At 50.3% G+C, this 24,497-nt stretch overlaps 1 protein-coding gene across 5 annotated transcripts in view; it reads left to right on the forward strand.

Moving 5' to 3' along the window:
• The window catches only part of ARHGEF10L (Rho guanine nucleotide exchange factor 10 like), a 115,747-nt gene that overhangs the window by 15,840 nt on the left and 75,410 nt on the right, over positions 1-24,497 (forward strand). Inside the window, exons 5-10 of one of the 5 annotated variants that reach the window (XM_043499901.1) lie at positions 7,083-7,240; positions 10,391-10,507; positions 14,754-14,862; positions 20,431-20,537; positions 22,057-22,134; positions 23,440-23,619. In XM_043499901.1, coding sequence (XP_043355836.1) covers positions 10,475-10,507; positions 14,754-14,862; positions 20,431-20,537; positions 22,057-22,134; positions 23,440-23,619 — 507 coding nt within the window. In that variant the 5' untranslated portion in view covers positions 7,083-7,240; positions 10,391-10,474. Of the gene's footprint in view, positions 1-7,082; positions 7,241-10,390; positions 10,508-14,753; positions 14,863-19,139; positions 19,276-20,430; positions 20,538-22,056; positions 22,135-23,439; positions 23,620-24,497 lie in introns of those variants that run through there. The other 4 variants (XM_038376696.2, XM_043499902.1, XM_043499903.1 and 1 more) reach the window with 4 other exon arrangements.

A 24,497-nucleotide genomic window follows, 5' to 3' on the forward strand; every position in this document is an offset into this window, starting at 1 on the left:
GTTCTCTCCCATCTGCTTAGGGCAGCTACATTAGAGAGCTTACAGCAGAGCAGCTGCAAACTCTCCAGGGTAGCCATGCCCTTAGAGTGATGGCACCCTCCCTCTTTGGTGTTGTAGGCGTGTTGCTGCCAGGTTATTTGGGAGACAAGGCGGGTGAGGTCATATTGTTTATCTTCTCTCGGTGAGAGAGACAAGCTTTCTAGCTTATCCAGAGCTCTTCTTCAGTCTGGGAAAGACACTCCGAGCGTCACAGCGAAATACAAGGTGGGATGAGTGTTTAGCATAAGTAGTTAGTGTATATTTCTAGGGAGCCTTCAAGATGAAGTCGCCAGTTAACACGTCTCCAGTCATGGGGGGGGAGGGAAAAGATCGTTGTAATAAGCTATAAATCCAGGTTCTCTGTTCGGTCCCTGATTTTTAGTGTCTAGCAAAGTTTAGATTTAAACTCCCAGGCTCGTCGTTTGAAGGTGCTGTGCAGGTTTCCTTTGAGGACGAGGAGTGAGAGGTCAGATGTGGAGTGATCGCTTTGTGAAAAGTCATCACCCACCAGTGACGGGGTGTTTTTTTGTCTTTTATCATTTTTCTGTGCGAGTTCATTCGAGAGTGTAGTGATTGTCTGGTTTCACCCCCATAGAAGTTGTTGGAGTGTTTAGTGTACTGGATGAGGTACACTACACATTATGATAGACACGTATAGGACCTGTGGATCTTGAAAAGTGTGCTGTGGGGGGGTGTTGATCATCATAGCAGTGGAGATATGGCTGCAGTTTTTGCATCTCTTCTGGCACGGTCTGGTGCTGCTTCGAGTTGGTGGGCCCTGGTCTGTGGGGAGCTTGCTTCTGAAGGTGAGCTTGGGGGTTGTTTGAAGGCCAGAAGTGGGGGTTCAGGAAAGATTGGTTTCAGGATAGGATATCAGCCATGTTAGTCTGGATATCAGCCATGTTAGTCTGTATCTGCAAAAAGAACAGGAGTACTTGTGGCACCTTAGAGACCAACAAATTTATTTGAGCATAAGCTTTCGTGAGCTACAACGCACTTCATCGATGAAGTGAGCTGTAGCTCACGAAAGCTTATGCTCAAATAAATTTGTTGGTCTCTAAGGTGCCACAAATACTCCTGTTCTTTCAGGATATGGTCCCTATCAAGTAAGGGTTGTAATTCTTTAATGCTATCCTGTATGAGTTCCATTTTGCGGTGGTAGGTGACAACTAGAGGTGTGCGGTCATGGTGGAGTGGAGGGGTATTTCCAGTTGAAGAAAGCTCTTTCAAGGGAGGCCTGTTCCATGATGTGACTTACTTCTCCAGTGGTGTCCCCTTGGTGAAGGTGGTTTTAAGTGTGTGAAGGTGTATATCCTGGACTATCTCCTGGGAGCATATTCTGTGGTCTCTTGGAGCCTATTTGGTGGCCTGGCTGTAGATAACAGATTTCTTGGTGTGTCTAGGATGGTTACTGGACCTGTGGAGGTAGGTGTGGTGATCTGCAGGTTTTTTTGGTATATAATTGTCTGTAGGGTTCCATTGTTGAAGCTGATCATGGTGTCAAACATGTTGATGGAGGTGTGGGAGTGCTCTAGAGAGAGTTTAATGGATGGAATGGTGGTTGTTGAAGCTATGGTGGAAATCCGAGGGCACTTAGATCATCTGTCCAGAGGATGAAAATATCATTGATATTATTTTAAGTATATCACATCTCTGGCTCATGAGACTGACTCAGGGACACAGAATATCCATCTCAAACTGCTGGCAGCCTCTAGCTTGGATACATTGCAAGGGGGAGTCAGTCCCCTGCCATCACTTTCTGTGCTGGATAAGCTCTAATTGAGGTCTGAAGCATGGCCTAGGGGCTAGAGCAGTGGGCCGGGACTTGGGAGATTTGGGGCAATTCCTGGCTCTGCCACAGTCTGTGAGTGTGACCATAGGCAAGTCACTTAGGACTGAATGCTCAAAAGGAGTTAGACCTTGACCCTGAGCATCACCAGGCATAATTTTAGGTGCCTGGAAAAATCATGGTGATTTCCAAAGTCTGAATTAGACATCTACACTTCTGTACAACGCCTGGGGAGAGCTGGGCACCTTTGACTGCAATTCACACACGTCAGGGAGCGAGTCAGCCTAAGTGAGTCAGTGGGAGATGACGACCGGAGTGGTGGGAGATTTAGGCTGCCAAGTCCAGGCTGCAGGGAGGTGCCTATTTCTGCTGAGCAATTCTGAAGCCAGGAACTCTCTTCAGAGTTAGGCACCTTATGCCATTTTGGGGGTGGGGGTTTGTCACCCACCTTACAGCTCTTAGCCCAGTGGTTAATGCCCTCACCTGGGATGTGGGATACCCAGCTTCAATTGCCCTCTCCACCAGAGGGGCAGAGAGGATTGGAACAGGGATATCCCAGCTCTAACCACAGAGCTATGGGATATTCGGATGGAGGCTCCCCCCATCTCGCCGGTTGAAGCAGGCCTGCTGTGGAGAAATAATGATGGAGTGGTTGGAGCAGGAGGACAGGACCCGGGGGTCTCCCATCTGGATCCCCGAACCACTGGATGACAGAGACATTCTCCCTTTCACAATGACCCTAAGAAGCTCCTCTTCCTCCTGCCAGGTTTTGAAAGGGCCCAATCTGATAGGCGGGCTCAGGGGATGCCTACTAGACAGAGCCCTGCACGCCTGTCTTCCCTGGGTCGGGGGGTCATGCTGGGGCATAGGTGGGGGATAGGCATCCAGACACCCACAGAGAGGCAGCAGAGAGAGACACGGGGGCTGAGGGAACTTTTACTTTGACAGTTTCGGGGCTGAGTGAGTTTAGGTGCCTAAAATAGGGACTTGTACTCTGAAGTTCTTTTGAGCATCCTGGCCCTTACCCTGTCTCAGTGTCCCGTCTGTGAAAAGGGTAAGGGGGCAAGAATTCATTTACCCCTCTCCCTTTTGTCTCCATTTTCTATTTGGATTGTAATCATGGGGGGCCAAGGACGGTCTGTACCTTACAGGTATGTCTGTGTGGCAAGCAGCAGCCCACAGTTGGGAATCTCGGAGCCCGAGTCCCCATACTCAGGCTTGCGCTAATGGTGCTAACAATGGCTGTGTGGACGGTTCATGCTGTGAAACCCACACCCCTTCCCTAGGTTTCAGAGCCCAGGCTTCAGCCCCAGACTGAATGTCTACACGCCATTTTTAGCACCAGAGCCCCGTGAGCCTGAGTCTGTTGCCCGGGGCTCTGAGACGTGTAGACCTAGCTGGTACTGTACTACAGGTGATGATGATGATGATGATGATGAACACTCCTTCCTCTCCATCCACACTTCCTTTGCCCCTTGATGGAAAGCTCAGGAGGTGGAAGTGCAGGTTAATTTTGCAATCGTCTCATGACTGCTGCAGTGATTGTGGGTTTTTTCGCTCCTCCATGGCCAGTTGCACTGGTTAGCCAAAACCAAATCCTCTTCTAGGGAGTTGTTTATCTTTTTGTTTTAATAATAGCCTGATGACTGGAATCCTGTGTTCGCTGTCAGTTTAAAATGCCTGTCTGCCTGCATTCCTTCCAATGCATCTCCTCCTCCTCCTGCTAGCCTGGATATGGAACGCAGATCCCTCTCTAGCTTTAGGAGTGGTTGTTCCGACAGTGGAAAAAATCCAGCTGTGTGGCACTGAGCTTTACCGCTGGACTGAAGAGCAAGAGACCATCAAAATTTTAGCCAATGGATAGTGCTGTACATTGCAAACATTAGCGGTCACGAGTCTGTCAGCCTTGGTCTCCATCTCTAGGCCAGAGGAGCAAGGCTGATGGGTTGCCAATTCTGTCACCTGCTTCTGCAAGTAGACGTGTAAATGTGGCCATACTTACAGAGTGGGGGACTCTAGCCTGGGATGTGGGGACTCTGGAAGAGGTTTTTGGGGGGTGTGGTGGATAATCAGCTGAACATGAGCTCCCAGGGCAATGCTGTGGCCAAAACGGCAAATATGATCCTGTAATGCATCAAGAGGAATCTTGAGTAGGAGCAGAGAGGCTATTTTATCTCTGTCTTTGGCACTGGTGCGACCACTGTTGGAATACCATGTCCAGTTCTGGTGTCCACAATTCAAGATGTATGTTGATAAATTGGAGAGGGGACAGAGAAGAGCCATGAGAATGATTCAAGGATTAGAAAACCTGCCTCGTAGTGAGAGACGCAAGGAGCTCAATCTATTTAGCTCAATGAAGAGATGGTTAAGGGGTGACTTGTCACAATCTGTAAGTACCTACATGGGGAACCAAATATTTAATAATGGGTTCTTCAATCTAGCAGAGAAAGGTCCAACGTTATCCAATGGCTGGAAGCTGAAGCTAGACAAATTCAGACTGGGAATAAGGTGTACATTTTTAATAGTGTGAGTAATTAACCATTGGAACAATGTACCCAGGGTCATGGGCTCTCTATTGCTAACAATTTTTAACTCGAGATCGGATGTTTCTCTAAAAGATCTGCTCTAGGAATGGCATTGGGGGAGGTCTCTGGCTTGTGTTATACAGGTGGTCAGACTAGATGATCAGGATGGTCTCGTCTGGCTTTGGAGTCTAGGGATGATGGAGGGACTGTGGGGATCTTTCTCGCTATTCCAAGAGGTGGGAAGGGCCCACCAGAGACAAGGAAATGCAAAGAAGAGGTGAAATCCTGGCCCCACTGGAGTCAATGGGAAGTGTTGCTGTTGAGTTCATCAGAGGCAGGAGGTCGGCCAAGCTCAGGGAGCTGGGAATGGTGCGGCTGGCCTCTAAGGCCTGTCCCTTCAGCCTGGTGAATGAAAACTGCACATCTGTGTGTTGTGCCTCCACTGAGAAAAGCAGGTCTGGATTTAAATATGGCCGCCTGTGCTGGGGCAAGCTTGGAGGAGGAATGGGCCCAGCGGTGTCTGGTAACTCGGGGCCAAGGTTCTGAAAGCTCCTGGTAGTTGAGGCTCGGTGGAATCAGCTGGGATGGAAGACCAAGGGGCTCGGCCATCTTCTGCTGTATCAGGATCAGAGATGATGCAGGTATATGTCTGTCCTTCACTGGAGACCCGTATCTACGGTAAAGGAATAAGCAGATCTGGGTCCGGTGAAAGCAGGCACATTTCTTCACTTGGCTACTCTGGTTCTTGTGCAACTAAAGGCGAGATTCCTGTGGTTCCACAACGCACTAGACACCAAACAGAGGCAGTGTGGGCCATAAGGAAAACTGGGCCTTGGGGATATGGGCAACTTTCTTGCCAAGGAGAGAATACACCTGGGAATGGATTTTTTTTTTTTTTTTAACTCTGAATTGGGCTCACCTTGCTATTGCCTGACTCTGGGGTGGCTGACACAGCAGCTGGTTGGGGCAGAGGCCGCCCTTTGGTTCTGTGTTTGTACATCTCTGAGCGTACTGAGGTCGTGATGGGGCTTCGGGGTAGCTACTGGAATGCAAATATTATATAAATAATAGTTCTGGCACCACTGCGTTCTACAGTCAGTTGAAGGGGGCTGCACGGCAAACTCCCTGCAGTGTTGCACGGGCTGGATTTTTATTTTAGAGGTGACAGAAATTGCAAGATCCAGCCCCAAATCCTCTTTTGTGTTAGAAAATCTCTTCTTTGGGCTGAAGAGTGAAAACTAGATCAGCTGAAATAGGAAATTGATGGAGGTTTGACAAATGGAAATGGAAAAGCACATTGACAGGCTACAGGAGGAGGAGGAAAGTAGTAAATAGACAAGGTTTAAACACAAATGGTAAATAGGAAGGGGGGAAGAATGGCGCTGTGGTTAGTGGAACTGTTTTTGCCAACAGTGTTCCCCAGAGCGTGGGAATCTCCCAGCTGTGACACTGATTCCTCTGTGACCTTGGGCAAATCACTTAATCGCTCAGGCCCTCCGCTCCCTTTCTGTAAAATGGGGTTAACGCTCCTTCCTTGCCCTGCTCTAGTTAGATCCTCATCTCTTTTTGGGGAAGGGGCCGTTTGTAGAGAACGGTGGGGTCCCCATCCCCGCTACGTCCTTCAGGCACTGTTGTCACAGAATTGAGCAATAATAACGTGCCTCTCTCCTACCTTCCCTGATCTTTCTTGGGAAATGCTGCCTCTCCCTGTGTCTGCCCCCGGGGGGGGGGGGGGGAACGGGACCTCTCTGCCTTGGGTCTCAAACTCTAGCTTAGGTTGCATCCGCATTAGCCACCTGTCCGTGCAATTCCAGGAAGAGAATGAAGCCTCCAACTGTGGTGCAGGTGCGCCCTCTGCTGGGCAGCCCCGTCCCGCCTGCCCACCCACCTACTGATACCGATCTGTGCCGTGTCTCCTGATTCCACAGTTATTGCCCACCCGGGTGGAAAACCCGCTGTCAATCTTTGTAGCGTCGGAGGCTGCTCCTCCATGGGTCGTCATGTTCCCCTGGCGCTCTCAGGACTTCGCACCTTGCTTTCCATGGGCCCGAGCCCCTCTGCTCCACCCTCTTTTCTCAACTTCCTTGTGGTGGCTTGTGGCTGGTCTGTCTATGCAACCATCTCCCTTCTCAGAGGGAGAGCTGGCTGCTTGGGCAGAACTGCTAGTCCCTGCTGGCCAAGAGCTTAGTCTTGCCCTTTGGGCACGGTGCTCTGCGCATGAATGTTAAGAGGAGAACTGGCCTGACCCACCGGTCACCTTTCCTGAATGCAACACCTGGAAACGCAGAGGTTGGAGAGGGGGGAAAAGATCACTGAGCCACCTTGTCCCTCTCCACCCTGTCCCAGCCCCCTTGCTGCTTGCAAGATGGTTCCTTTTCTCATCCACTGTCCTGCCTGGCTTGAAGAGATCTAAGTGAGGGGGTTGCCACAAATTTCCTTAGGCAGCGCTCCTCCTCATTTTCACCCTAGTATGACTGACTGTCACTTGTAGCCATAGATCCAGGAGACTTGCCTAGGTCTGGAGCAATGCTTTCCAAGGCAAGAGAATGCAGCGAGATATCTGGGCCTGGGTCGATCCTGGGAATGGGTGGTGTGGGAGGCAGAGGGGCACACTGTGGATAATGCTGAATTAATTGGGCACATCGTGGGTTGAAGCAAATGCCTTTTCCCAAGAGGCAACACCGTAGGCCTTTGCCAATGGTGTTCTGTTCTTTTCCCCGCCCCAACAGGGGCAGACAGAAACCTGATTTACGAGGATGGGGCACATCGGGAAGCCGAAGATCTAGGCTGGAGCTCCAGTGAGTTTGAGAGCTACAGCGAGGATTCTGGCGAAGAGGCCAAGCCTGAGGTGGAACCTGCCAAACTCAAAGGGTCCTTCCAACCAAAGGTAATCGGCACACGATGTGCCCTGAGAACTGATGCAACTGGTCCTGCCTCGATGGCTGGTGTGGGGTGGTGCTGCACTAGTTTGAAATAAAACCTCTGACCCACTTCTCTGGTCAATGATCCAGGGCTGTACTGGTTGGCGGCGCTGGATGGCAAACGCTAAATGGTTTGTCGGGCTAATGCCCAGCTGTAAATGTTCGTAGCCCATCCGTGGTTAAGGGACTGGTGTATCAATAGCTCGAGGGTAAGCAGCAGACTGGGAGGATGCGAGTGGTGTAACGGTTTCAAATTTGACTCAGCTGAGATATGGGGTGCACTCGGATGGCCTGGATGTGAATCCTTTCAGCTTGAATAATCCCCACTGCCTGTGAGAGGGGAAGGGGACTTAGGTGGACCCGCAGAGACTGTTGCCTAGTGGGCAGAGCACTGGCTCAGAGACTCAGGAGAGCTGGGTTCTATTCCTGGCTCTACTGGGGAGACACTGGGCTAGTCCCTTCCCTTCTGTGCCTCAGTTTCCCCATCTCTAAAATGGGGCTAATGGCACTGACTTCTGTTGTAAAGTGCTTTGAGATCTACAGAGGAAAAGCCCCATATAATAACCAGGTGTTTGAGCAGATAGATGGTGGATAGATTTTTTTTTTTAAATGATTTAACATTTTGCCGAGAGAAATTGAACTGGGATAATAAATTTAGCTGCTGGTCTCAGATATTGCTGGTACTGGGGAGGCCATTTGTGGCCTTGTTTGAACCAGGATTCTACACTTGGCTTAGAGATGTCTCGAAGAGCTGCCGTTTCCTAGGAGCTGAGGCTTTGTTCCACGCTATCAGGGTATGTTGAAATGTCCCCCCCAGCCCTGCACGCTAGATCTTGTCCTCTTTGAGGTGGAACCCCTGCAGCTAGCTAATGGGTCATGATGCAAACTATGTGCAACTGGCTGCAGGGCTGTTCTGGTGTGCTTGGATGCTCATCAATGTGGGGGCAGCAAGAACCCCCGATGGGACACTCTGGGGGCCACCCAGGCCAGTAAGGGGTTCAGTCACCCCCTGCTGTGCAGCTTTGGTTCAGAGCCCTGATGCCAGTAGCCGGCCCACAAGACAAGGTCTCACCCTGGCATCCACCAGCCTTTGCAGGGTGACACCAGCAGCCCTTCCCATCCCGAGACTCCCCAAATTTGGCCTCCCCAAGGTCTTAACCACCAGACGCTGACTTTCCCTCTGGTGCGTCCCCCTCAAAGGTGTGAAACTGGCCCCTCAGACACCAGCTGACTTTGGCCCCCACATCCACCAGAGACCAGCGTGGGGTGAAAATAAACAAAAGGTTTATTGCATAGAAAAGCCACCGATTCAGAGATGCCATAGTTATCAATAATCTGTGGTATCTACGGTAGATAAAATCCCAATGTTTATTTAGAGACAGATCAGCACTCTGTCTTCTTATCTCATGATGACCAAGTTCAGAACATTATAAGCTTCCATAAAACACCTTTCTCGATACACACTGCATACTGTATTATTGTACTATAAACCAGTTAGTTCAACTGCTCATTTAGGGGGTAGGGGGGCTTTAAAGCTTCTATTCTCCTTTTGGGGTGTCTGAACCCAGAGTGTGCCGTTCTCTTCCGTGGTGGGTCGTCCCTCCATCATTTAGAACTGACAGACTGCCTCTCGAAGCGGTTAGTCTTGAATCCTACCATAGGCTGGCACCTTCTCGAAAGGGTGCATAGACCTATTTCCGGTACTTAATTTGTGGAAGAGGTGTTGAGGCTCAAGCAGTTAAGTGCCGGGGTTCAAGCAATTTTTTTTTTTTTTTTTTTTAGTTTCGTAACTGACATGCCAAGCCCAGAGGTGCCGGGGCTATGGATTGCCAAGCCCCAGCACAAATTAAGCCCTGCCTAAAGGTGTGTTGTCCATAGAGGTTTTTCCTCTGTGATGTGCTGGGGAGATCTTCTCCTGAGTCCAAACCAGGACTGTGGAGCAATCGGAGAGGAGCCAGTACCCCAGAGAATCCCTCCTGGGTTTTACACTGAGCCCAGTCTGTACTGGAGCAGGACTATGGGATGAAGCCAGCTCTGGACGGACACCCGTGTGGGGCAGACGTGCACAATAAAGCCGTTACGCCGGTTCCTGTTATATGTTGGTGCTTTGAGCTCCCAGTCAGCTGGGACAAGACGCTCCAGCACTCGGAGTGTTCCACAGAACACCTCTGCCGGGGCGGGACGCAGACTTGGGAGGGGAGAGGGGTTGACCGGGATGGTGGGCACCCGGCAATGCCTCCTGGTGGCCGAGATCTCGCTTGGCACCCTGCATACTCATGAGCCTGCGCTACCCCTTCCTTCCGCCCTCCCTGTCTTCCCCCTCCCCCCCCCCGCAGCCAGGCTTCTGCGTGCGCTTGCCTCTGTCCCGCTGCGTTGTGCGGTCTGGGTGGGACATGCATGCTGGGCGGGGCGACTTGCTGGTCAGAGCTACGGAGCCCTTGTCTTCATGCAGCAGTGGGGCCGTCCCTTGCCTCCTCTCCCCTCCTACCCCCATAGCGAGTTCCCCTTGGGCTCAGAGTCGGGGGATGGACTTGTGCATCGGGGGCCTTGACATGGGATTGGGAGTGTGGAGAGCCCAGTAAATTGCTGAACATAGCGGTTGTTGCCTAGCTGGATCTCTAAAGGGGGGGGCCCAGGACCCACAATCGGGAATGTCCTTCACCCTGGTGCCTTGGGGGTGGGAGTGGGAGCATCCCTCCTTTGCAGCCCCGCTCCCCCTGCCTCAGAGGAGCTCCAGTAGATAATGGTGCACCATTGCAGACATGGCCTTGGGGTGGGGAGAACCTGGGCCACCCTTCAGCACAAGACCTGTTGCCATCCTGAGAGGGGGGATTGAAGCCATTAGATTCCCCCTCGCTCCCCTCCAGGGAGCAGGACAAGAGTTATCCACAGCCCAGAGCTCTCCACCCCCTGGTGGGGATCATGTCAGGCGCTCTCCTCCTGCGGATGGAGGGGACAGGCGCGCCCCACCTGCATTCAGACTGGCTAATCTAGATGGGTCACTGGTCCTCTTGTTGTTTCTCCTCCTGTGTTTGGCTGCTTACCTGAATCTCTCTTCTCTGCCTCTCTTCCCCCCTCCTGTTGCTTCTCCTCCTACCTGATTGCTTGGGGCGCAGCTTTCTCCAGATCTGAATAGGCTAAAGGAGAGATACGCCAGGACAAAGAGGGACATTCTGGCTTTAAGAGTTGGGGGGAGAGACATGCAGGAGCTGAAGCAGAAATACGATTGTAAGGTACTGTCCCTCCTTCAGACTTTTTTCCGCCCTCCCCTATCGATCCCTCCTGGGTTGCGTGCTCTCTCTGCACCGCAGTCTCCCGTCTGCTCTCTCTCTGCTTCGCGCAATTGCTTCCTTTTTACACCAGGCCCTCTGAACTCAAGTCTGCATGCGTGCCGGGGTGAGATGCTCTTAAAGGGGCAGAGGCGTGTGGAGCAGTGGTGAGAACTGGGAGTCGGTTCTGTTCCTGGTGACTCCCTGGGTACATGCAAACCCCAGCTCGAGGAGACATACATGCACTAGCTCAGCTCCAGCTAGCGGACGGAACGTAGAAGTGTAGCTGTGGCAATGCAAGTGGTGGGAGGGGCTGGTCGCCCAGAGTATGATCCCGTCAGAGACTCTAGGCATGTGCTCGGGGAAGCTAGCGGCTCACCCTGGGGAAGCTGCACTGTCTTTAGGATGCTAGCTCCACCAGAGCTGGCACGGATCTGTCCCCTCGAGCTCGAAGTGTAGCTACACCCACTGTCTGTGGCCAAGCCATGTCACCTTTGTGCCTCAGTTTCTGAGAAACCGAGAAACCTTTCTGGGAAAATGGGTAGAATGCTTCCCTGCCTCCCCGGGGTTCCATACAGCATGGTTGTGGCTCTGAAAAGTGACTCTCAAAATGGCATTTCCATGTCTGTTTTCTTTCAAATGAGCTTGACTTCCAAGTAAAATGATGTGGGAGGCGGGTTTTATCTGCCAGCTCCCTCTCGGATCTGAGCACCTCACCGGGCTCTTTCCTGGTGCATTGTGACCAGTAAAAGGTTCCGCGGATCCAATTTTGCCCTTGGTGACCCCTGTGCAGCCCCAGGGGTCACTGATTGGAAGTTAATTAACAATCCCAGATGGCCTGGGATCCCGCACCCCCTCTGACAGGTGCATTGGCTCCTGCACGACTATGGGGACTAAAAAGCAGCGGAGCTTTATTTAAGGGCTTGTCTTCCCTGCAGAGTTAATGGGAGTCCTAACCATGCCCCAAGACCTCCTTAACTCCAGTGTGCTGGGGCTGTTAGCTACTAATATGATCCCACTGTGCAGATCAGTGTTATTTCACAGTGCGGCTCCTTGCTCAAGGGAGAAGGTAGACAGCTGGCGTTAACTCTGCCATCGAGTGGCTGAAGTGGGCAGATGAGTGCTGGGAGGAGATCTGCTGAGTAAGGAGGTGCCAATTTTGCACAGTCACTTTTCAGGGCAGAACTGCACATGAGTGAGTTGGCCTTTGTAAAACACTTGCAGACATTGGGTGCTCTGGAGAGTGGATCCAATTTAAAAAGGCACCAGCAGTTCCCACGCAGTGATCCGAGAGCAGTACTTCCTATACCTTTAAGAAGTAAACCATGTATCTTGGATCTCTGTGGCAAATGCAGGTGACTTTTATATGGAAGCCATTGTCTACAAGTGCAGAATATTGATCACACTTTGTATTAAAGTTTCCTTTATAAGCAGTTTAATCGTTAATTGATTGTTATAGAGCCCAGTTAGTCAATAGGTTGCTTATAACCAGCTATAACACCTTCTTTTTTAACTTTATTTTTGTTTTTATATAAAATATAAACACAGAATGAAACCAAACATATGTAAATGCAGGCCCAACATGGAAGTAGCATGTAAATAACAAAATTCAACGTTCATTATTTTTTAAAACCTGGAAAAAATCGAAACAAAACCAAACCAAAAACCTGAGGTCATGGAGTTCATTCAGGTTATCAGGTCAGTGACTAAATAGATAAATGTCAACATAAGCTATGTTAACCAATAGATACTTAACTGCAAAAATATACAACAGTTTCATGTGTGACCAGGCATCTTCATTCCTCCTCCCTCAAGCATTTCTATTCGACGGAGTGATTTTTTTTTTCTATGCATGCGTTACAAAGGTTCACCTGAAAGACGTCAGTGAAAGAAAATTCCGATTTTTATATTGTTGGTCAATTTTGTTTTGATTAACTTTTTTTTTATTTTATAGTATAATATAAAATACAGCATTTTAAAAAAAAGTCAAAACAAAATTTCGAAATGAAAAATCAAACCGTTTTGTTCTGAAAAGAAGCTTTTTTTTTTTTTTTTTTTTTTTTTTTTTTTAAATTCTTGGAACTTTTTTGAGGGTTTTGTCCAAAATGAATTGTTGGCAAAATTGACACGTTTCGGGAAGGGTTTTAACTTTGATGAAACCATATTCTCTGATGGAAAATGGGTCTGTCAAGATTTTCCTGACCAGCTCTATTCAGTACCCACCAGTGGCGATGGCTACAAATATCTATCTCCTGAACCATCAGGGCTAGATAAATGTGTCCTGCTCTCAGCAGTGAGTGCGAATCTGCCCTCTCTCCCTCCCTGATCTCTAGCCCCAGCAGTTTGCAAATAGGCAGAAGGTGTTGGGGGAGGCTGCCAGAAGTGGTAAAAACATGTCTCATAAAATTGTGAATGGTGCTTCTGGCTTGAAACTAAGCAGGGTCTTTAGCAGATCAGCACAGTCTTTTTCCCTTCCATCTGCCCACCCTGAGCATCCCTTCCTGCTTTTAATGTTTATGGGATATTTAACACTCCAGCCTGGTCCGAATCTGATGGGTCACTACAGGGCAGATTTGCTGTCCCATTGGATGGTGATGTGCCCCTTGTTGGAGGAGTTCCTAGCAGGCTGCCTTTCCTACAGCCCCTTGTGCAGGAGGTGGGGAGTAGGCATAGCCGGGGTACGCTATGCTCCAGCTATCCTCAGCTGGCACATGGTGCCCTGGAGGTGGTTGCCAGGTCCCCTGTGATCAGCCCCCTGTGAGAACGTGTTGCTTCACCATGAACCTGCTCTTCCCACCTTCCCTGCGGGTGGGACGCTGGCCCTTTTAATGTGTTGGACAGATCCAAGTGAGGGTCGCATGCCAAAGGGCGGGGGAGCTCCTGAAGGGAGTGGCGTTAAAGGGAAGCCGTCAAGTCAGTAGGATTGCCCGCGTGCAGCTGGCTGGCGACACGTTCCTGTGGCCGGAGCTGGGCCGAGGCTGGTCTCGGAGGGGAGGCGGTAAATACACTGGAGCGCTGCTGCTGTCTAATCAGATTGGAAATGCCAGAAGAGGAGGTGGGCAGGCTGGCGTGCCCGATTGGCAGATTAGGAAAGGCAGCGTTTGATCCCGTCTGCATCTGGCCAGGGACATCTGCTGGTGGTTTGGTGGTGCATGTGGAGTTGGTTCTTGGAGCTCAGTCCAGTCCCATAGCGGACTGTTTGGCTGGTAGGCTCAGCAGAGAGGCCAAGGACAGACAGGACCCTGGAGACTGGCTCCTTTCTCTACCCTGGAGGTAGTACCTTCATTGAGCACATTGGCAGGATATGGGGGGGGAGCCTTGCATTGCTGCGGCCCTGCCCTGTGTGTAAATAGGACTTCAGGCATTGGGGCCATCCACCAGCAGCCGCAAAGGGTTTGATCAGCCTAATCTCACTCCCATTGAAGCCAGCCGGAGTTCTGCCTTCTGCTTTGACAGGAGCAGAGCTGGCCAATGCCATGCGCATCTGACCATCCCCACCCCATTACTAAGTTCACAAGTTTAAACCAAAAAAGTGGCATTTCCTCTTTTTCGGAGATGGAAAAGATCAGAACTTGCTGCAAGAAACTGCTCAGGCTCTTATGATGGTGTTGCCAACGGAAATCTCTCTAGGTATATAGATTGCACTTTATACTAATGTTTCATCTCTGAAGGGTTAATATATGCTTCAGTAAATGCCTGTCAGTTGTTCCAGATTGCTAGAGAGACCTTAGGTTGAGAGATTGCTTATAAGCAATCTAGAACACTATATCTAGTGCTGTGCTGTGCTCCAAGCCAGCTGTAGCATGTACTACTCATGCCTGGAACACGCTAATAACATCTCTGAATAATTTAACCCTTTACAAAGAGATCCTTAATATAAAATGTGGCTTTTTTTTTTAAAGGTGCTATTGAAAGAAATTATTCAGATTCTTTCAAAGCCATTTCTTTAGGGCCAAGAGGGTGATAGTTTTCGGTAGCTCCTGTTTAATACCTGAGTGATACTGAACTAACGCCTTTTCTCTACCTCCATGCCCCCCCATGAAGTGTGTTAGTGGTTGGCATGGGGAGGAGGTGCTGCTCTTGTGTCTTGGAGGTAGAACCGGTCCTAGCAAAGAGGCAGGGAGCGTGGGCTGCTGCTTGCTCTGGGATGGAGCAGCTGGGGCTGGAGGATTGACAGAGATGGTCACTTCTTTGTGTCTCTTCTCCTCAGATGACTCAGCTGATGAAAGCTGCCAGGAGTGGCACAAAGGACGGCTTGGAGAAGACAAAGATAGCTGTCATGCGGAAAGTGACCTTCTTGCACCGGAAAGAAGCCCCAGGTAACTGGCGTTGAGGTGGTTGGTGTCAGGTGCAAAATAACTGATTTTACGGAAAGAAAAATCACAAACTGAAAAAAAACAGAAATCCTTGCATTTACTACTAATGATTGGGTGATCGCTATTTGATTTTTTTTTCTGCCTCTAACTTGTGCTTTTTGCCTCCTTTTTGCACTGCAAACTAAACTCTCACTCTTTCTTGTGCTCTAGCATAGAATTGTTCAGAGCACCTAAGTAACTTAGGCTCTTAAGTGTCTAACGTTTGAAGATGGTGTGAAAACTTTACCCCTTGCCGAGTGCAAGGCGGTTGTATTAGGGATTCCAACAGTTCAAAGGAGTGGGGGGAAGTTTACACGTCAAACCTTTTATATACCCTTTAAAAACAAATCCCTTTCCTATTTAGTTTTTCTAAACCTATCAAAGCCTTCATGACTCTCAAGCTGGAAATGCAAGCATATGGCCATTCGTTAAAAGCACCCTTCATTAAGGGCCAGGTATTCCAAAGAACACTGCTCCCAATTAGGTGCTGAAAAGTAGTGGCCAGGTTTTCAAACGAACTCAGGTTGAGGGCTGTGCTCTTCTGAAAATCTTTGTCTCTTGAGGGGAGCTGATCATCTGGCCCCAGTTCTGAGTGGGGGAGCATTTGAAAAATCTGTCCCCAAGGTCTTTTGAAAAGCTGTCCCCTAATGGCCTGAATGTCTAAAGTGTTTATCTTCGGTAGGAGCGGTGGCACGTTTTGGGAAAACAAAGCCAGATGCTTTTGGCCTAAAACTTGTTTTCGTTAGTCTCTTTTTTTTTTAAGATAAAAATCACATTCCTTTTTTATTTCATGCATTGCTTCTACTGCTGTTACTAAACCAGAAGAATCTGTTGGGGCAAAAACTTTTGCTGGAGTAAGTAGCGTAACTTCCTTGGCTGGGTTGGCATTGCTGCCTGCAGAGGATTTGGCCCCTTGTGACTAAATCTGGATCTTCCCCCTGTTATCACCCAGGTCTGTTGCAACACCCAGGATTACTGCTTCATTTCCATGGAAACGACTGTGCCAAACCATGTCCCTTCCGTTTGCCTTTTGGCAGCATATGAAGGAGGAGAGAGGAAACCAGCTAGAGTTTCGGTGGCAGAACCTTCCTATCTCCAGTAATGGGAGGAAAATGCTGAATTGGGGAGGTGCTGACATTGTGGGGTGCCCCTTGAGGGCACAGATAGAGTAACTAGCACTGCCTTAAGTCAGGAATATTTAGTAGGGCTGGTCAAAAAGTTTCCATCAAGGTGTTTTCCCTGTGGAAAATAGGGTGTTTGACTAAACAAATTTTCATGGAAAATGTCTAGTTTTTGGCCAATTGTGTGACATAAACTTTCAGTTTCTGTTGAAATGTTCCACGGGTTAGTGGCGGAAGAAGCCCCGTTTTCTAATCCCCTTTAATACTTTGTTCCAACCTGTAGCAGGTTGGTCCCAATTGGCCTTCCTGTGCTGTGATCGTGGGGAATGGGAAAGAAGCTGATCTTCATGAGCATTCTAGTCTTCGAAAGCCAACTGATTGATCAGTGAGCTGTCACCGTTGCCCATAGGGATTGAGACTTTCAAAACCAACAAAACCACGCAACTCCTATGAAAATATATACCAAGATGGATTCCTGAAGTCATAGAATCAGAGGGTTAGAAGGAACTGCAAGGGTCATCTACTCTACCCCTTGCCCGGAGGCAGGATTTGTGTCTAAACCATCCAAGGCAGGTGGCTTTCCCGCCTCCTTTTGAAAACCTCCAGTGAAGGCACTTCCACAACCTCCCTAGGCGTCTGTTCCATTGTCCTACTTTTCTTACAGTTTGGAAGTTCCTGGCTTTGTAAATCTCTAAAGAGGAGTCCCAGGGTACAAATGGCAAGAAGCTGCTAACTAATCCCTCTGCTTCATCTGGGTGTGGCTTCATATTTGACTTTCCTTTAAGATGGCCCATGCTGGGTCAGCAGGCCGCTGGGGTCCATTCAGTGTGCATTTACACAGGAGCTGTACAAACACGGATCAGATGTGCTCTCTGCTCCAGAGAGCTGAGGCCCAGATTTTTAAAGGGACTTAGCCACCCAACTCCTGTTGATTTCAATGGGAGTTAGGTGCCTAAATAACTTTTTAAAAATCTAGGCCCCTAGGACAGCACAGACAAAATGCAAGGCAACAACAGTTCCAGAGAAGGGAAGTGCATGGATTGCTGATGAAGGGTAAGCAAGGAGTCATTGCGGATAGTTCTCTGAAAACATCCTCTCAATGTGGAGGGGCAGGCAAAAAAGCCAACAGAATGTTGGGAATCATTAAGAAAGGGAGAGAGAATAAGACAGAAAATATCATCTTGCTGCCATGGTACACCCACATCTTGAATACTGCGCACAGATGTGGTTGCCCCATCTCAAAAAAGAAGTATTGGAATTAGAAAAGGTACAGAAAAGAGCAACAGAAATGATTCGGGGTGTGGAACAGCTTCTGTGTGAAGAGAGATTAAAAAGGCTGGGACTTTTCAGCCCGGAAAAGAGGAGACTAAGGGGGGATAAGATTGTGACTGGTGTGGAGAAAGTAAATAAGGAAGTGTTTGTTTTACTCCTTCTCTTAACACAAGAACTAGAGGTCACTAAATGAAATTAAGAGGCAGCAGGGTTTAAAACAAACAAAAGGAAATATATTTTCACACAACACACAGTCAACCTGTGGAACTCTTTGCCAGAGGATGTTGTGAAGACCAAGGCTATAACAGGGTTATAAAAAGAACTAGATAAATTCATGGAGGATAGGTCCATCAATGGCTATTAGCCAGGATGGGCAGGGATTGTGTCCCTAGCCTCTGTTTGCCAGAAGCTGGGAATGGGCGACACAGGATGGGTCACTTGATGATTCCCTGTTCTGTTCGTTCCCTCTAAAGCACCTGGCATTGGCCACTGTCGGAAGACAGGGCACTGGGCTAGATGGATCTTGGGTCTGACCCAGAATGGCTGTTCTTATGTTAAGGAATTTAGTCCAGCCAAACAGACTCTGCTAATGCATCTCATGTTATATAGGGAATGGGGAATACAGGAGCAGGGCAGTGGAGATGGAAAAGGTGCGATATCCCCTGTGGGTTTGATATCCCAATGGAACTTCCAGAGCGAGGGAGAAGTCCAGTTTCTGCACCCTGGACTCAGTTTAGTCCAATGAGACGTACCTGGCATAACGAGCTTTATGAGAGCTGCTGAAGCATAAGAAAGAGGCAGACACGTTGGGTCTCTCAGAGCAGCATGATCCACCCAGGGTATGGCTACGAGCGATATTTGGGGTTTGATCCGTGGTGTCCATTTGCTTTTCCATCTCTCAAAAGGAGTGGATTGTATAATGGTTAGAGCAGAGGCTGGGAGTCAGGAGTCCCGAGTTCTCGTCCCAGACTCGCTGTGTGACCTTGAGGCAAGTCGCATCCCATCTTGCTGCTTCAGTTTCCCCATCTGTAAAATGGGAATAATGCTGAACACACAGGTGTTGAGGGTTTAATTTGCTTTGAGATCCAAACCGGAGGGTGCTATAAACAGTGCAGAGGGGTCCGGTTATTAGCTGGGCCCTCTGTAGCTGCATGGAGAGTGTTACTGTGTCCAAGCACAGGCCATGCTGTAACTAGAGCACATCCTTAAGGGTCTTGGAGAGGGTGATTGAAATAGCAGGGAGAGGCTGGAGGGAGTAAAAGAAGGAGTCTGAGCAGCACGTAGGGTTGTTACCCGATGGGTCGTGACCCAAGTGAATAGCTGCTTCCTGTCCAAAGGAAGAGACGCCCTCAGTGACCAATCTAGTTCAGGATGAACCTGGCTGTCTTCCGCCGTCCTATGCCCTTTCCCCACCCCTCCTGCCATGCAGGTCTCCGTAGGCTGATACTGCCTCTGCAGCATGGGGCTGGGACTTTGCTTCGGAGCCCAGCTGCCTGACCCAGAGGATGAGGTGCTTCCTGAGAGCAGCATCTGAGCAGAGATGGGCTCGATCCGAACTTGAGTGGCGTGACGATCCGGATCGGTCTCCCTGCCCATCCCTAGCGGTGATTGCGACTCTGGGGGGCTGGGGCCGGAGCGGAGTGACAGTGAGCTGAGCTGCCCTTCCAAAATTAGGGAAGGAAAAAGGTCACCCGGGAGTTGTTAGCCAAGCAGCTGCTGTATTCCTGCAGCCCTCGGATCCCCCCTCGTTACTAGGCACCCCCCCTCCCCGTCTCCAGCCGCACAGGCCCAGAGAGTCCCCGGCAGTTGCCCTTCCTCCTGAGGCTATTTATATCCGTAAAACCAGAATGGGTGGTAGGGGAAGAGGAAGCTGACGGGCAGTGCTTGCGGGAGAATGCAGTGGGCAGAATGTGGAGGAAACGGTGCTCGATTAAAAACAATTACATCTCCTCCTCCTCCTCCTCCTCTTCGGTCTCTGCCTCAGGTAAGGGGAAGGTTGTCTCTCTGGGCTTCCCCTTCTCAGGTAGGTTTGGTTCCTGCCAGCTCTGCTCCCCAAACTTCCTTCCTGCTTCTCTCTGCCCAGGGCTTGTTGTCCCCCCCCCTTACACCCTTTGCTTGGGTTTGATTTCTGAGGAAGCCATGAGGAACAATGGGGGGCGAAAAAAAACCCCAGTGATCCGCTGCTGGGATCATTCTGTTCAGCCCCTTAGTAGGGCCCTGAGCTGGGAGGCTGGTTGGAGCTCTGCAGAATTAAATGGGTTTAAACCCCGAAGTGCGTTTGATTTCCCTGCTAAAGGCGTTAGCTCAGCAGAACGGGTGCTGGGCTGATCATGACGTTCAGGGGCAGACGGGGCACTCGGCTCACTGGGGATAAAGCCAGGGCTTGGCTATAACAAACCCAAAGGGAATTTGTTCCAGGCTGAGGTCTCGGTGGTTCTCCAGTCCCTACCTCCCAAATTCCTTGGGCTGATTAATGCAGCCCAATGGTGTCTGGTGTCAGCGTTCAGGGTCTCCTGTAAGTCCCGGCTTGGACTAAGCAATTGTGCAACATACGGCTGCACAGAGGAACCCTCAGCTCCTTGAACCAACGGTGTCAATGAACTGAGGCCCAGCCACCTGGGCAGACAGTTTATTCTTCAGTCCCAGGGCCATGCTCGAGCTATCAGTTCTGCTGACTGGTGGGTGGGAGGGGTGCAGGGTGCATCTCCGCCCAGGGGAATGTCTAAGACATAGGACGAGACTGACGTATTCAAGTTCCTAGATTTGTTCTTGATACCAATAGAGAGAGAGCCAGTGCATGAACCCGCAGGTTACCAGCCCCCTACATGGCAAGGGGGTGTGTGTGGAGGGGGAGGGGGTGAGCGCAGGCTGGACAAATGCTCTGGATGTTTTGAGCCCCAGCACTGTCTGCAGCCTGGGAGAGGCTGTGGTGTCTGCCCCAAAGCGCTTGTGATCTGAATGGTAGGTGCCTGCAGCCCTCCAGAATGCAGGGGCAGGATGCTCGGCGGACATGCCTGCTCTTCCCCTGCTGTAGGCGCACACTTTAAGGCGCACGCTGGTCCATGCAAAGTACTAGCCCTTGGTCCTTCTGCTGGGCCCGCTGCTCATGTGTTCATTGCTTATGTGTTTTGTCTTCCAGGTGACTCTGAGGAGGAAGACATGGGGTTCCTGGAGGTCACGGTCCCGGACATGAAACACCCGTCTCCAGAGCTCGGCCCCATGCCGGATGGATTAAGCCCTCAGCAGGTCTGTGGTAGGGTGAAGGTGCTGAGTATGTGGGACTTGACCTCCCCTGGCTGACCGCCCCTTTAGGATGGTGGTTACCTAGAGAGCTGTCCCCTAGATCTAGAGGTGGTCTGCCCTTGGAAGCCTCTTTGCAAAGTTGCTTTTATTTCAGAGGGTCCAAATGGGGCCTGTTTTGTGCCGTTTTATTTTTTTGAATCTTTGATTGAAGCCTTTATCAAAAATGTCATTTAAATGGTTAAATAACGAGGGGGCGGGGTAATTCTTGGCCAACGAGCATCTTTTTCCTGAAAACAAAAGATTTCAACTGTCCCATTTTTATGGGAAAAATTAGATTGCCTTAAAAAAGGTTACTTTTGGACAAAACATTGGTAAAATTTCAGCTCGGTCTATTAGATGTACTGTTCGGAACCCAGAGATGGATTCCCTACCAGGTTTCAGCAAAAGCTAATGCTCCTTGACATTAACAACTATCTGTCTACATTCTGTAGGGTTTAAACAATCCCCAGAGGCTTGCCTTGTGCGAGGTTCCCCTGCTGGCCACAAATCTGTGGTCACAAGTGGGGTTGAACCACCCAATGGCTTAACTTGTGAAGCATCCCACTGTGTGTGAGGCTTATCTGAAATTACCTGATCTTCTGGCAAGAGCCCCAGCCAGCATTGCTCCTTCCATTGCTTCCTGTTATCTGCTGTAGCTCTCTCCAAGGGTTGGCGGGATCCTCTGTGGAGGAGAGGAGGGCTGTTTACCTCAGCTTGGTCCTCTCCAGCACAGCAGAACCTGGCTGCTGGCCCAACCTCTGTACTTGGCTACCTGACGCCATGATTTGTGGCACACTGGAGATTGTAGGAAGTCCCAGGAAAGAGTCTAAAATCTTGGTGCATGTGAAATTCTCACGGCCTGCATGGGGCACTCTGGAGGGAGCCTGGAGGTTGGAAGCACCAGAACATCACTAAATCTTAGAGCATTAAGTGCCGTAAGCCCCCGGGGAGGGATACTGGGCTCTACTGTGCTTAGGAGCTGGAGGAACAAGTTTTCATCTAGTGAGAGGCTCAAGAGGATCAACGGCAGTAGACACACGAGTACGTGTGGAGCCTTTACCCGACTTCTTCAAACTTTCCAATAGGCTGGAGTTCAGCTGGCCTCATTCCCCCTCCTCCCTATTTGGGACCTGTTTGTCTTTTTGTAGCTGTATGTTAAGTAACTAAATTACCTCACCACCCCGTCCAATCTGCCGACAAAGGAAGCGTCAGCAAAATAGCTCCACGTCGCTCTGCCGGGTCCTAGCTCCCGGCAGCATTGTGAGTGAGCAAAATAGCTCTGCTTCTGTGAGCAGCTCTACGGCCTGACACCTTGTCACATTTTCTCTTTCCTCCCACCAATATCTGAAAGGAGGGAGCACGAGGAAGGGGAGTGTGTGTGTGTGTGTGTGTGTGTGTGTGTGTGAGAGAACGTGCGTGCCCACGTGCTGATGGAGGGGCTCTGCACCTGTTTCTGACTGTAACCCTGGTGTGGGTGTTGCAGGTGGTGCGGCGTCACATCCTGGGCTCCATTGTGCAGAGTGAGCGGAGCTACGTGGACTCGTTAAAGCGGATTCTCCAGGTGATGCCAATCTTAAGACCACCTGAGTCACCCACCCTAGCGCAGACAGACTATAGACTTCCGTGACTGCGGGGGGGCGGGGAAGATGGGATAGACTGAAACGAACCCCATCCCATTTAGAAATCGAATAGGGAAGGACATGGTGGTGAGGGACCTCAGTGAGACTGATTTCTAGGTAAGATGGTGGAGTAGCAATGGCAGTCTCTGGACTTGACTACCTGCCAGGGGGAGCAGAGCCTTGACTCTACAGTGCTGTGGGACTTTCTGCTGTGTTGGGCTGTAGAATTGAACCTTTTGTTAAAAAAGAGAACTAAGTTCCCACCACTTCTGGTTGCAAAGAGAACCTGTAAAGAAAACCCTGAGTTTACCAGATGTAGGGATGTCAGCCTGAGTCTTCAGACAGCCTTAAACAATTGTGCTGAGGGGTGTGAACTGCTGCCAGGCAGCTAGGTGGGTTGTTAACTCTAAAGGCTAATGATGGTAGTTTAAATGGCTACATTAAACTGTTTCACTGCTGATCATTTAGCAGAAGCATCCAGCAAATGTGCTAATCCTGCAGTCCTAAACTAGACTCCAGGCTCTCCCTTCCCGCCTTGGAGCCCCACGGCTGACATGACTTCAACGCACAATCTCTGCAGCTCACTGAAAATTTAGGGGCACCCTGAAATTAATCACACAACAGATTAGACAATGCAGGGAATGTGCCTCGGATGGTCTGATTCACAACCGCCCACGTGCCCAGAGAACTCTGTGGTGCTTTTTGTTTAAAAAACTGATCCAAAGTTGCCACAAAGGAGGGACCCTGCTGCTGAGTTCAAGTCAATGCAGCCGTGGAGCATAGAGGGCTTTGGCCAAGAGGCACAAACTCGTTAACATTTGCAAAGCACAGGGAGGGCTGTGAATTGCAGGGGCCATGGGAACTGGGGAACAATGTGGGAAAACTGCCAGAGTGAGCAGGGGAAGGAGAGAGTGTTTTAAAAATCATCAAACCAGTTCAGTGACTGGTAGCGCTGCTGGGAGCAGGGTCCCCGGTGCAAGGTGCCGGACGTACCTGGGGTGAGAGATGGTCCCTGCTCAGAAGAGCTTAGGGGCTAATAGACAAGCCATCAAAGAGTGTGAGAGGGAGCAGCAAAATCCCCGTTTTGCAGCTGGGGAGCTGAGACGTGACAGTTAAGGCTGGGAAGTTCACAGGGGGACACCCAACTCATTTTGGCTCCACTGATGGGCCCTGAGTAACCGATCTGGGCCGGCAAGGGCTGGAGGAGGGTGGGAAGGTCTGTTTAACCCCCTTCCTGTGGTTTACAGGATTACAGACACCCCCTGATGGAGATGGAACCCAAGGCCCTCAGCACCAGGAAGTGCCAGGTGGTTTTCTTCCGTCTCAAGGAGATCTTGCACTGTCATTCCATGTTCCAGATCGCCTTGTTCTCCCGCGTGGCTGAGTGGGACACCACAGAGAAAATCGGGGACCTCTTCGTGGCCTCAGTAAGAGACACCCTTCTGGAGCGAGGTTAAGAGGCAGTGTGGTTCCCTCCCCAATGCATGTCCTCTTCCCACCCCCAGGATGCCAAAGCCTCCTGCAGGCAGTGACGTAGGATATAAAATGCACGCGCGTCCTCTGTCAACACGCTTCTATCTGGACCTTCCCAGCATCCCCGATTCCATCCCGGGCCCCCACTTCCCTCCATGGAGCTTCCACACCCACTGCTTCCAGCTCTGGAAACCTGGTGTGTTCTGGGTTATTGCAATCGGCACAGTGTAGAGGAGACCATGGCAGCGCGAAGGCCAGTGGAAGGTTTTAAGAGCAGCTGCCATAAGCTGACCAATGAGGGGGAAGCCTGGGAGAGCACAGTTTGATTTTGCTGGTTAGCTTGATCAAATGGGGCCAGCCCACCCTGCCCATGGGAAGTGCTTGGCGTCTTCAGGCAGGTTCCTAGCTTCACTATACTAGGCCCACCTGGGCCAATGTACCATGTATAGAACAGCATTGTGTGCCCCGGTTACTGCAGGGTAGTGAGCTAGATGGCTGCTGCACCACGACCAATACGGTGGTCCTTCTGTCCTCCACAGTGCCCACGCAGCATGGGGTGCTCACCTTGTTTACGAGGGGCTGGAATGTGGGTGAAGGCGTCAGGTTCCCATGGCTCTGGCTCCTTGGAGCAGCTGCCAGAGACGAGTTAAGTTCAGTTTATCTGGTCGTATAAATTCCGGCGTCTCCGACGTGCAATCCCCGGCCCTCGCTCAGAACCCTGCAGACTTTTAAGTGTTGACGTTGGGTACAAGCCCAGATCGTGGCAGAGAACTTGAACCTGCAGTCTTCTGGCCTAGACGCGAGTGTTATCCGCTGACCCCCATGCATTTGT

Source organism: Dermochelys coriacea, chromosome 18 (assembly GCF_009764565.3).
Source record: "Dermochelys coriacea isolate rDerCor1 chromosome 18, rDerCor1.pri.v4, whole genome shotgun sequence".
Classification (NCBI taxonomy): domain Eukaryota; kingdom Metazoa; phylum Chordata; order Testudines; family Dermochelyidae; genus Dermochelys; species Dermochelys coriacea.